Source organism: Sciurus carolinensis, chromosome 17 (assembly GCF_902686445.1).
Source record: "Sciurus carolinensis chromosome 17, mSciCar1.2, whole genome shotgun sequence".
Lineage (NCBI taxonomy): Eukaryota > Metazoa > Chordata > Mammalia > Rodentia > Sciuridae > Sciurus > Sciurus carolinensis.
In genome coordinates this window covers 15,420,836-15,433,230 of record NC_062229.1, presented here as the reverse complement: position 1 = coordinate 15,433,230, position 12,395 = coordinate 15,420,836, and the positions used below count along the sequence as shown (strand labels likewise).

Here is a 12,395-nt window from a genome sequence, read left to right as displayed (position 1 = left end):
TGTTGCAATATGCAGAAGACAGCTGAGAAGCACCCAGCGCCGAGGACACTCCATCTCTCCGCTGTTGCTCACTAGACTACTACTGGATGACCCCAGCGGCAGCTCCATTCCACCCCTTGCTTCTGACTATGCCCAGAAAGGAAGCTGGAAATTCTTTTTGTCAAGGGAACAGGGGTGGCCCTGGCCCAGGATGCAGGAGAGGCACCCCAGTCTCAAAATAAATTAAAAAGCTGTGTTCAATCTTTAGGGAAAAAAGGAAATACAATATACGGTTCAATAAATAGAAAAAGTTACAAAATGACGCGATCTTTTTCCTTAATATACAAGAAGGGAAAAGACGGGATGTGTGGGGAAGGGACAGTCTCCCTCCTCCTGGGCCGACTCGGGCGAGGGGAAGGGAGGCCAGAGAGATGGAAAACAGGCTGAATGGAGAGAGATGTGGAGACAAAGTAAGAAGTGAGGGGGGGGGAAGGGAGGGACAAACAGCTGGAAGAGACCAAGCTGCCTGTCTCTGCCCCAGCACCAGGTTTCGAGGGCACACAGGCCTCACCTGGTTCCTGAGTTGTACATCCAGTGACTAGTGGGTGGAGGGAGGGGCAGCGATGGCCCTCGCCCAGCCCACCCTGGGACCCTGGTGCCCAAGGGAATGGGGTCCTGGCCAGATGGGGACAAGGGAGTGAGGTATGTGGCTGAGGTCTGAGACCTCTTGAAATCCTTCAGTGGGAGCGAGGCATGGTCCTGGCAGGCTGGGAGGGCGCAGGACAGGGGAATGGGGCCCCTGAGCAGTGGGGGAGGGGAAGGAAGGGGCGCAGGAGGGGATTCAGATGTCCTAATCTAAAGTCCCCTGGCCAACCCGGCGGGGCCCAAGGAAGGTCTGCTACATTGAGTGCCAGTTTCTGGAAAGTCCTGCCTTCCAGCCCCTCTCCTGGAGCCCAAGCCAGGTCTTTGAGTTTTGAGGAGGGAGAGCTTGCCTATTGCTTATGGGGTGCCCGGGGCGGGGTCACGCGCGCTGCCCGAGTACACACCCTTCCGGGCTTCCGGGCGGCGGTATGGCTTCTGCTCCTCGAGCCTGCACTCCTTCAACACTCCCAGGCACGCACGTGGTGGGATGCCGCCTCCTGCCAGCGCCAGCAGGCTCCTTCCCTGGCTAAACGGCCCGCCCCCAGCAGGGAGGCGCGCCTGGGTCCCTCAGCCGAATCGCTCTCGCACCAGCAGCATGAGCTTCTTCTTGCCCTTGTAGGTCTGTTTGAGGTTCTCCAAGAACTGAGCGAACTGAAGGTGCCCGTCGGGCGCCAGCAGGAAGGTCTCCCGGGCCTTGCCCAGGAACTCGATGAAGTCGCCGTAGTGTCGCGGGCTGATGTGTGTGAGGCGCGAGTGGCTGGTGGTGATGTAGGCGGCCACTGCCGCGTCCAAGAGCTGGCACAGTGGCGCCCGGTCAGTGCCCAGGGGCTTGGCACCCCGGCGGGCCCCTAGGGGACCCAGGCCGGGCGCTGAGAGGGTCCAGCGGCGCAGGATGTCTGAGAGCATGGGGGCGCAGTGGATGCTGCGATGATGAGGGGGACAATGGCGGAGAGCTCGTGCCGGCCGAGCGAGTGGCTGAGCGAGCAGGCCCACAGCACGTCGTTGACCGCAGGGTGGCTGTCCTGGTTGAAGGCGATGCTAAGCTGCGCCAGGGCCAGCGTCGCCAGCTTGTAGGCCCGCAGCGGCAGGCCACGGTGCTCCATGTAGCGGGCCACCGTGAAGAGGTGCGCGTGGCCGAGGCCGCCGGCCGCCGCGTCCAGCACGATCTGGTAGGCCGCCTCGAAGGCCGCGTGGTTCTTCTCGCACAGGGTCAGGGCGGGCAAGGCGCAGTTCTGAGGGTCCTTCATGGCGCACTGCAAGGCCAGGGTGCGCGCGCAGGCCCAGAGCTCCTCCCGCCGCGCTGTGTCCAGCTGCAGCCGCATCAGCGTGGCGTGCGTGGTGCCGGTCACCGCCACGATGGTGGCCGCTTCCACCGGCGTAAATAAGGAGTACCAGTTCTGCATGATGTTCATCAGCGCCTGAGGGCCTGGTGGGAGGCCAGGAGGGAAGAGATCACAGTGAAGGGACGCATAGTGTGCGCGCCGCAGGTGACCCAGCCGCTGCCACTGCCCAAACCTGCAACAGCCCCAGCGCGGAGGGAAGGGCACCACCTCACCATCACCTGACAGAGGCTGCTCACCTTCCCCACGGAGTAGGCGGCAGCTGGACCCAGTGGGAACCGCAGTGGGGGGGGCTGGGATACCTACCGTTCCCTCCCCAGCACCTTCAGCCTGGCCAGCCACCAGGCCTTTGTCCCCCGCATCCCAGGGACCTGACCTACTCCCAGCCTGGCCCAGGCTGGAATCTGGGGAATCTCTGCTTCTCTCTGTGCCCACCCAGTTTAGTGGCACCGCCAGAACCAGAGAAGGGAGGGTGCTGGTGTGTCCCTGGGGCTCTCACCGATCTCCGTGGCACAGCTGACCAGCCAGCGCACCATCTCCCTTCTCCGCCAGGTCATGGTGTTCAGAGTCATCCGCATCACCTGCAGGGCGAAAAGGGGACAGAGGGGGTCCCTCAGTCTTAGGCTGGCCTGTGGAGTGGGAAGGAGCCTGAGGGCCCCAAGAGGCCTGGAGGTTGAGAGCTGATCCAAACACCAGGACGAGTGACCTCACTTCTCTGTGCCTCAGTCTCCTTATCTATCAAATGGGCAAGAAACTGTATCTTGGGACTGGGGGTGTAGTTCAGTGGTGAAATACTTGGCTGGTGTGCAAGAAGCCCTAGATTCCACCCCCAGAGGGAAGAGGGAAGAGGAGAGTGACGGAGGGAGGGAGGGAGGGAGAGAGAGCGAGCGAGCCATCTACCTCAGCAGTGCTGTGGGCCACGCCTTCTGCGGTGCCCAGTGCTTCCAGTGCTCACTTAATACTACTATTATGGATCCCACTCCAGATCCTACTCCAGGGATCCCACAGAGGAGTGACCAAACTATCCCCTTGGAAAGTTCGTTTCAGATGGGCAGATTCCCCCCTGGAACCTCAAAGCATCAGTGAGCCCCAGATTCCACCCCCGGTAAGCACCTCGCCCCAGTTCCTGCAGCCCAGCCTGCCTTCAGCAAGCTCCTTCCCACTGGGTCTCCGCTGCAATGCCCAGCCTTGTCTTGCCTGCCCCACGCAATGCTCCGCCCTGCACGGGGCCACTCCAGGGCCAGTTCCACTTCCCGGGGGTGCACTGCTCACCTGTTCTCCCCGGGTATGTCCTACCCCATCCTGCAAGTTACCAGAGCTGTTCCTAGTGCTTTTATTGAATTTCGGTCATCCTGCGGACCCACCCCCCACAGGCCCTGTGCTCGTCCAGTCCCTTAGGCCCCGCCTCCTCCAGGTCCTGGGGGCCCACACTCTGCAGGTGACTCCTACAGGCTGTACCCATGCTGGCTTCCGATTTGCAGGCCACTCCTTGCCCCACCTCTGGGGACTACCTGGACACTCAGCTACAGGCCCTGCCTGCAGAATGCCACGCCTAGAGGTGGCCCCCCACCTTCAGGTCCCTCCTCCAAGTCCCACCCCTCAATACTGCAGCCCTCCTAGTAGGGGCCTTCTCCTCCAGGGCCCGCCCCCTCCACCAAGGAGGCTCCCTATTGGTAGGCTCTGTTCCACTCCTGCCTCAGCCCCGCCTACCAATGGTCCTCAACCAACCGCACACCAGCCCCACCTCAAGCCACACCCTAGGTCCTCTGCTCCCTCTTGAGGCTCATCTACTAGGGGGCGGGCCCAGGCTCTCTCCTGCAGTGGAGAGACTCCAATCCCGAGTGAAGGTGGAGTCTCATCCACAGGCTTCACCCCTAAGCACGCCCTGTCACTCCCAGGCCTTTACTCCAGACCAGACCTTCACTCAGATCCGCTATGGCTCAGCCCAAGGCTAGGGTCATGCTCAGACTCCGCCCCCAAAGGAGTGGCTCCTCTCCAGGCCGGTCCCCAGGGGCAAGGCTCATGCTCAGGGCCCACTCCAGGTGTCACTGTCCTCCACCCACTCCAAGACCTCACCTGCAGGCCCAGTTCCAGCGCGATGCCAAGCAGCGTGGTGTCTGGTGGCGCGCCGGCCGGGGTGGCCGTCTTACAGGCGTCCTGCGCCAGCTTGAAGAGCAGAGCGGGTGAATGAATGTGCTGCTGGATGGAGCCCAGGACGACGTGCAGCCACTTGGGGTCTCCTGGGCAGAGGGAGAGGCAGAGGGAGCACTGTTAGACCCACCCCAGCGACGGGCCCTGCAGCCGAACGACCTGTTCCCAGGGCTCTCGGCCTAGGGGCTGGAGGAACATGGAGGGGGACCAGGCAAGCATCTTAAGATTCCGAGGCCTGGCGGCCCCTACCCCACCTGCCAGTTAGCTACTGTGCTTTCCTGCCCTTCTCTTCTAGCACAAGGAAGCCATTTAGGGCAAGGGCATCAGTTCTGGACCCAGAATGTCAGGAATCAAACATCTTTCCTGTCACCCTGAACTGTGTGACTCTGAGCACTGGCTATTTCCTCTGTGCGGAATGCCCCTCCTGATGCCATGGACTGAACTGTGTCCCACCCCATCCTCCCAACTCATGTGCTGCAAACTCCCACTGCCTTGGTTTTGGAGGTGAAGAAGGGGAGACACCAGGGTTAAAAGAGGTCGCAAGGGTGGGGCCCCCTCCAGGGGATTAGCGCCCTTATGAGAAGAGACGCTGAAGAACTCCCTCCCTCTCTCCCAGTCTCTGCCACGTGGTGACAAAAGAAGATAGCCACTTGCACACCAGGAAGAGCGCCACCACCTGCCTCTCCCTTGCGGATGCCTTGCTCTTATACTCCAGTGTCCAGAACTGTGCAAAAATATCCCCACCTGGTTCATCCCTGGAATGCAAGGATGGTTTAACATCCGTAAATCAATAATGTAATCCATCATGTCAATAGACTTAAGGTTAAGAATCATATGGTTATTTCAATTGACATAGAAAAAACGTTCGACAAAATACAATACCCCTTCATGCTCAAACACTAGAAAAAATAGGGATAGTAGGAACATACCTGAACATTGTAAAGGCTATTTATGCTAAGCCCATGGCCAACATCATTCTTAATGGAGAAAAACTGAAACCATTGCCTTTAAAACAGGAACAAGACAGGGATGTCCTCTTTCACCACTTCTATTCAACATTGTCCTTGAAACTCTAGCCAGAGCAATTAGGCAGACCAAAGAAATTAAGGGATACGAATAGGAAAAGAGGAACTTAAGCTGTCACTATTTGCTGATGACATGATTCTATATTTAGAGGATCCAAAAACCTCCTCCAGAAAACTTCTAGACCTCATCAATGAATTCAGCAAAATAGCAGGCTATAAAAATCAACGCGCATAAATCTAAAGCATTTTTATATGCAAGCGACGAAACAGCTGAAAGGGAAATGAGGAAAACAACTCCATTTGCAATATCCTCAAAAATAAAATAAAATACTTGGGAATCAATCTAACCAAATGGTGAAAGATCTCTACAATGAAAACTACAAAACATTGAAGAAGAAATTGAGAAAGACCTTAAAAGATGGAAAGATCTCCCATGTTCTTGGATAGGCAGAATTAATATGTCAAAATGGCCATACTACCAAAAGTGCTATACAGATTCAATGCAATTCCATTAAAATCCCAATGGCGTACCTTACAGAAATAGAGCAAGCAATCATGAAATTCATCTGGAAGAATAAGAAACCCAGAATAGCTAAAGCAATCCTTAGTAGGAAGAATGAAGCAGGGGGTATCACAATACTAGACCTTCAACTATATTACAAGCAATAGTAACAAAAACAGCATGGTATTGGCACCAAAATAGACAGGTAGATCAATGGTACAGAATAGAGGTGCTGGCGATATAGCCCATCACGTAGAGTGCCTGCCTCGCATGCTGGAGGCCCAGGTTTGAGTCTCCAGCACTGTGGGTTTGCAGAATAACAAAACAAACGAAACCAATTCAGAATAGAGGACACGGACACAAACCCAAATAAATACAATTTTCTAATACTAGACAAAGGGGCCAAAATATGCAATGGAGAAAAGATAGCCTCTTCACAAATGGTGCTGGGAAAACTGAAATCCATAGGCAATAGAATGAAACTAAAGCCCTATCTCTCACCCTGCACAAAAATCACTCACAATGGATCAAGGACCTTGAAATCAGACCAGAGACCCTGCATCTTATAGAAGAAAAAGTAGGTCCAAATCTTCAACTTGTTGGTTTAGGATAAGACTTCCTTAACAGGACTCCCATAGTACAAGAAATAAAAGCAAGACTCAATAACTGGGATAGATTCAAACTAAATAGCTTTCTCTCAGCAAAGGAAACTATCAGCAATGCGAAGAGAGAGCCTACAGAGTGGGAGAATATCTTTGCCACTCATACTTCAGATAGAGCACTAATTTCCAGAATATATAAAGAACTCAAAAAACTCTACACCAAGAATACAAATAACCCAATTAACAAATAGGCTAAGGATATGAACAGATGCTTCACAGAAGAAGATCTATAAGCAATCAACAAACATATGAAAAATGTTCACCATCTTTAGTAATAAGAGAAATGCAAATCAAACTACACTAAGATTCCATCTCACCCCAATTAGAATGGCGATTATCAAGAATACAAGCAACAATAGGCATTGGCGAGGATGTGGGGAAAAAGGTACACTCATACGTTGCTGGTGTGGCTGCAAATTAGTGCAGCCACTCTGGAAAGCAGTGTGAGACTCCTTAGAAAACTTGGAATGGACCCAATTTGACCCAAGCTATCCCACTCCTCGGCCTATACTCAAAGGACTTAAATCAGCATACTACAGAGATACAGCCACATCAATGTTCATAGTTGCTCAATTCACAATAGCCAGACTGTGGGAACCAACCTAGAGTGTCCTTCAATGATGAATGGATAAAGAAAACTGTAATGTATATACATATATATATATGTAACATAATATATACTATATATATATTATATATATTATATATATCTATATATATCTATTATATATATTTCTATATATATATATTACATATATATCTATATATATACACACATACACACAATGGAATATTACTCAGCTGTAAAGAATAATAAAATTATGGCATTTGTAGTCAAATGGATGGAAATTGGAGAATATCATGCTAAGTGAGATAAGCCAATCTCAAAAATCCAAAGGACGAATGATCTCACTGATAAGCGGATGATGACACATAATGGGGGGTGGGAGGGGGGGCAAGAATGGAGGAAGGAGGGACTGTATAGAGGGAAAGAGGGGTGGGAGGGGTGGGGGGAGGAAAAATAACGGAAGGAATCAAACATCATTCCCCTATGTAAATGTATGAGTACGCAAATGGAATGCTGTTACCCATGTACAAACAGAAACACATGTCCTCCCATTTGTTTACAATAAAAATAAATTTAAAAAAATATCCCCGCCTTAGCAGTACGGGAAAGAGCCCAGGTGTTTACCACAGAGCTACATCCTCAGTCTTTTTAAAAAATTTTGCGACAGGGTCTTTACTCAATTGCCCATACTGGCCTCAAACTAGGATCCCTTGACCTCAGCCTCCCGCGTCCCTGGGATTACAGGCACATGCCACCACAGCCCACAGCCGACAGCCTCCGCTGTTTTGTTATGCCGTCCAAGCTGACCAAGACCGCAGATACCTGCAAAGCTCTGCCCTCACCTTCAGGTGTCTGCCTAAACATCCACCTGCTTGGGCTGGGGATGCAGCTCAGTGGTAGAGCCCGGGACAGGCATGTTCGTGGCTCTGGGCTCGGTCCCCAGCACTGCCAAAAAAAAAAGTGCGCCTGCTTGACCTGCGCGCTGGCTCCCGTCCCCTTATTTTCCGTGGCAGATCTTTCCCCTACTGTTTGCCCGCGCCGTGGGTCACCGGGTTCGGGCAGTTTTCTTGCCAGCCACGTGCCCAGCACCTCGGACAGTGCCTGGTACACAGGGAAGGTGCTCCGGAATATGGCGCAATTTGGCAAAAGGATGAAAGGAGGTGGGAAAGGCCAGAGTGGAAGCGGGGGCGGGCGGAGGTGGTCGGTCCTCACCCTTGGCTGCCGTCAGCATGGCGGAGGCCAGTTCACACTGGCGGGTCTCCAGGTGGCCGAGGATGAACCAGCGGGGGAAGCGGTTGCTCGTGATGGAGTCCAGCGGGTTGGGATGGGGTTCTCAGCCGGAAGTGCAGTCTCCAGCACCGGCAGTCTGGGGTCGGGGGACAGAAGGGAGCCTGCGGTGAGGGGCGCGGCTGGCCCCGCCTCCTCCGCGGGAGGGGCCTGCCCCAGGGGAGCCGCCCCTCTTGGGCCCAAAGCCCCGCACACCCAGGAAGACGGAAGGCACAGAGGTGTTCGCTGCGGCATTATGAGAAAGGATGGGAGCAGATGGCTGTCATCGAGAAGAGAAAGTAACAAATGCTGGTAGGAAAGTGCAGCAGAGGGCTGGGGAGATAGCTCAGTCGTAGAGTGCTTGCCTTGCAAGCACGAGGCCCTGGGATCGATCCCCAGCACCAAAAAAAAAAAAAAAAAAGAAAAGAAAGAACGTGCAGCAGGGGGGCCCAGGCCCTGCTGGTGTGAATGCCCATGAGGACGGTCACTTTGGAAACCAGCACGGAGGCTCCCCCAAAACCAAAACTAATACCACCATCCGGATCCAGCTATGCCACTACTGGGTAAATACGCAAAGGAAAGGCGATCGGCGGGGCAAAGAGGTTTCTGCGCCACATATTTCTCCCGGCACTATTCGTAATGGCCAAGGTATGGACTCACTTAGGTTGTCCACGGAGAGATGGATGGATAAGAAAACATGACCTATATCCACAATGGACATCATTCAGTCATAAAAAAGGATGAATTCCTGGCACTTGTAGCCACATGGATGGAACTGGAAGGGATTTGTTTAGCGAAATAAGCCAGTACAAGAATTCTGCCTGTTCTCACTCATGTAATCCAAAGAGTTCATCTCATAGAAGAAGAAAGTAGAGTAGCGGTCACCAGAAGACTGGGAAGGGCTGGAGGACAGGAATGGCGGGAGGTTGGACAATGGGTACCAGCCATGGCTGGACAGGAGGAATTGGTTCTGATGTTCTGTGGCCCAAAAGGGTAACTGCAGTCGACAGCAATTTATGATACTTTTCAAATAACTAGAGAAGAGTTCAAAGGCTCCCTACACATAGAAATGATAAATGTTTGACATGGAAATGCTAATTACTCTGATGTGACCATTATACATTGTGTACATGTATCAAATGATCACACTGTACTCCATAAATACATACAAATAAAACCAATAATAAAACGAGTCAGGCATGGTGGCGCATGCTTATGACTCAGCACTCTGGAGGTTAAGGCAGGAAGCTCTCAAGTTTGAGGCCACACTTACAACTTAGGGAAACCCTGTCTCAAATTTAAAAATGAAAATTAGAAGGGGTTGGGGATGTTGTTCAGTGGTAGAGTGCCCCCTGGGTTCAGTCCCTGGTACTGCAGATGATAATTAATCACAGCCATCATCATAAATCATTTAAATAAAAAAACAAGAGAGAGGATAGGAATCTGTCTAGATGTCTATCACTTGCAAGTTAGTTAAATAAAATGATGCTCCATTCGTGTGCCAAGGCCACGTGCTGATAGAGGGAGGAGACTGCTTTCCTGACATGGCTGCCCGTTACTCCCCATGATCTCTTCTCCTTCACTGCCTCCCATCCAGCCACCCTCCAACACACTGGCAAATTCCCACCTCAAGGCTTTGCGCTGGCTGTTCCTGCTGCCTGGAACACACTTCCTCAGACATCCTGGGGGCTCCTCCCTCGCCTCCTCAGAACTTTGCTCAAAGATTCTTCAATGGCCCTTCCCTGACTACCCACACAAACCCAGGACACTGTGACTTCCCATACTCCTTCCCCTGCCTGTTTTCTGTCTTCACTGAATTGAGCACCATGTGACAGGACAAGAATGTTCACCTACTCATTTATTCACTGTCACTCACCCAGATGTCCTGCTCCCCAGGGGCAGGGACGTGCCTATTTTGTTTACTGTTCTGTTCTACTTGCCAGAACAATGCCTGGTCCAAACCAACAGAACGCATGCTTATTGAATGACTCAACTGGTTGCCACCAAAGTACCCTGTTAAGTGGCTCACTGTGCAGTCACCCCTGGTCTCCATGAGAGAGTGATTCTAGGACACCCCATGGGTTCCAATCTGAAGCTGCTCAGGTCCCTTATTGAATGGGTGGTCTTTTCCCAGAGCCTAGGCACGTCCTTCGGTATACTTTAGATCATCTCTAGATTTCAAACACCTACCCAAATGTAACGCCACAGACAGTTGTTATACTGCACTGCTTAGGGAGTAACAGCAAGACCAAAAGTCTGTACATGTTCAGTACAGACAACTTTTTCTCAAATAATTTTTCATCAAAGTCAGGATATGGAGAGGAATCTACACAAGTTGTGTTTTGTTTGTTTTGTTTCTGGCACTGGGGATTGAACTTGGGTATTTTTCCACCGAGCAGAACTACATCCCAGCCCCTTTTTAATTTTTTAGTTTGAGACAAAGTCTCACTAAGTTTCTGAGGCTGGCCTTGAATTTACGATCCTCCTGCCTCAGCCTCCTGAGTTGCTACGATTACAGGTGTGTGCCACCAAATGCAGCTTGTGCATGTAGGTTTCTGTTAAGAAAGTCATTCAGAGTTGCTAGCTGTAATTAACAGCTGGTTCCTCTTATTACACAAATTACTTTGCTGTGTGACCATAGATGGTGGCAGATGCCGTAAGTCTGTTTTGGTGTGTGTACATGGGGTAAATATGCTCATTTGGCTGGGTTGCTTAGAAGAACTTAGGCTGAGGATCAGCCAAAGGCTGAACAGCCAGTATTTGGGGTTCTGCAAGCTGTTTAGTCTCCACTGCAAAGACACGCTCTGCCTTCTACAAAGGCAGCCACAGAAATGGAAACACCATTCTTATATCATGGGTTGTACAAAAATAGGTTGCAGATCAAATTAAGTTCATGAACTACAGCCAGGTGACCCTGACACAGAAAAAAGTCTCATATATAATAGCCCATTTTGGGGGTTGGGGATGTGCTCCGGGGTACGGCACTTGCTGAGCATGCTGGAGGTCCCCAGGACTGCAATCTACCAGTCAGGTCAAGTAAAATAAAAATTAAAAAGGCTATTCTTGAACTCATGACACATATTTTTCTTTCCAAATGTTCTGGAAAGACACCCCAAAATTGTCAATAAGTATCTCTGGATAGATACAATAATTTTAAAAAAAATGTGTACAGCATATGTACGGATTCCCACTGGTGTACAGAGGGAACCCACTTCCTTTTTCTGCAGTCCTGGGATGGAGCCAAGAACCCCGCTCAGGCCAGGCAAGCCGCCACCACCAAGCCACACCCCCACCACAAGAACCAATTTTCAACTTCCAGATCACTGTCCAGAAACCTTAACTCCGATTCAGGTGGGCTAAGACAAACCTGCCTCAAAAAGGAATCCACTCTGTGTACCTTTTGAATTCTGTACCATGTGGCTATTTCTGAAGTGTAAAATATTATTACACATTTATATTTAATATTGAAAACCAAAGCAGCATTGAACGTCAGGATGATGGAGACTGAATCAACTGGGTCGTGAGTTCTGGGGGCTCCTAGCCCCCTACCATTCCCCTCTTGCTCCCACACCGTGTCCAGGCAGTGTCCCCTGCTACCTGTCCTCACCTCATGGCTCGGAGTGCCAGGCGATAGGCCAGGTCGGGGTCATGGGGCAGCAGCGCGGTGAACAAGTAGCGGGCACAGGTGTGCATTGGCACGCTTTCCCGGAAAAGCACTTCTCCAAAGCCACTGAAGGGACCTCCTATAGGGACAGTCTGAGTTCAGCCCCTTGGTGTGGGCTCTCCTCCACCCCTGAGTCTCCCCAGACCCCAGGATCCATAAGATGGGTTGGGCCAGAGGGGTCCCAGAGGTAAGGCACTCAGGGGTGAGGTGAGCCAACCTCCGGATAATCTGAAGAAACCCTTCAATGGGGCCGGACTCGGATGCAGGATGGGTCAGAGGGTGGGGAGGAGGCAGCACCCGTCCCAGGGGCGGAGCTGCTGGACCTTTACCATCAAAGTTCAACAGCACAGAGGACCTGGGGGGGCAGGGCCAAGCTGGCCCCTGGCTGCAACAAGGGGCAAAGGAGCCCATAGGACCAGACCATGGGCGGAGCCAAGGAGGTACTGGGCTGGAGTCTGTGCTTAGCCTGAGTTTGGGGTCGCCTCCGCTTCTATCGTCAGCGATCAACTCCATAAGCTCCAAAATGTACCAGGGACAGGGCCTCAGCACTCAGGCACCAGGAGGCAGGAGTGCGCGCTGGCTCTCCCTTCCAGGCT

At 52.1% G+C, this 12,395-nt stretch overlaps 1 protein-coding gene across 1 annotated transcript in view; it reads right to left on the bottom strand.

Moving 5' to 3' along the window:
- Positions 1–285: 285 nt before the first annotated feature.
- Positions 286–12,395, bottom strand: part of Zswim4 (zinc finger SWIM-type containing 4) — a 22,856-nt gene continuing 10,746 nt past the window's right edge. Inside the window, 7 exon segments of the mRNA XM_047531411.1 lie at positions 286–1,550; positions 1,553–2,047; positions 2,461–2,542; positions 4,038–4,201; positions 8,082–8,204; positions 8,207–8,235; positions 11,743–11,878. Of these exon segments, the coding sequence (XP_047387367.1) occupies positions 1,189–1,550; positions 1,553–2,047; positions 2,461–2,542; positions 4,038–4,201; positions 8,082–8,204; positions 8,207–8,235; positions 11,743–11,878 (1,391 nt within the window). The 3' untranslated portion in view covers positions 286–1,188.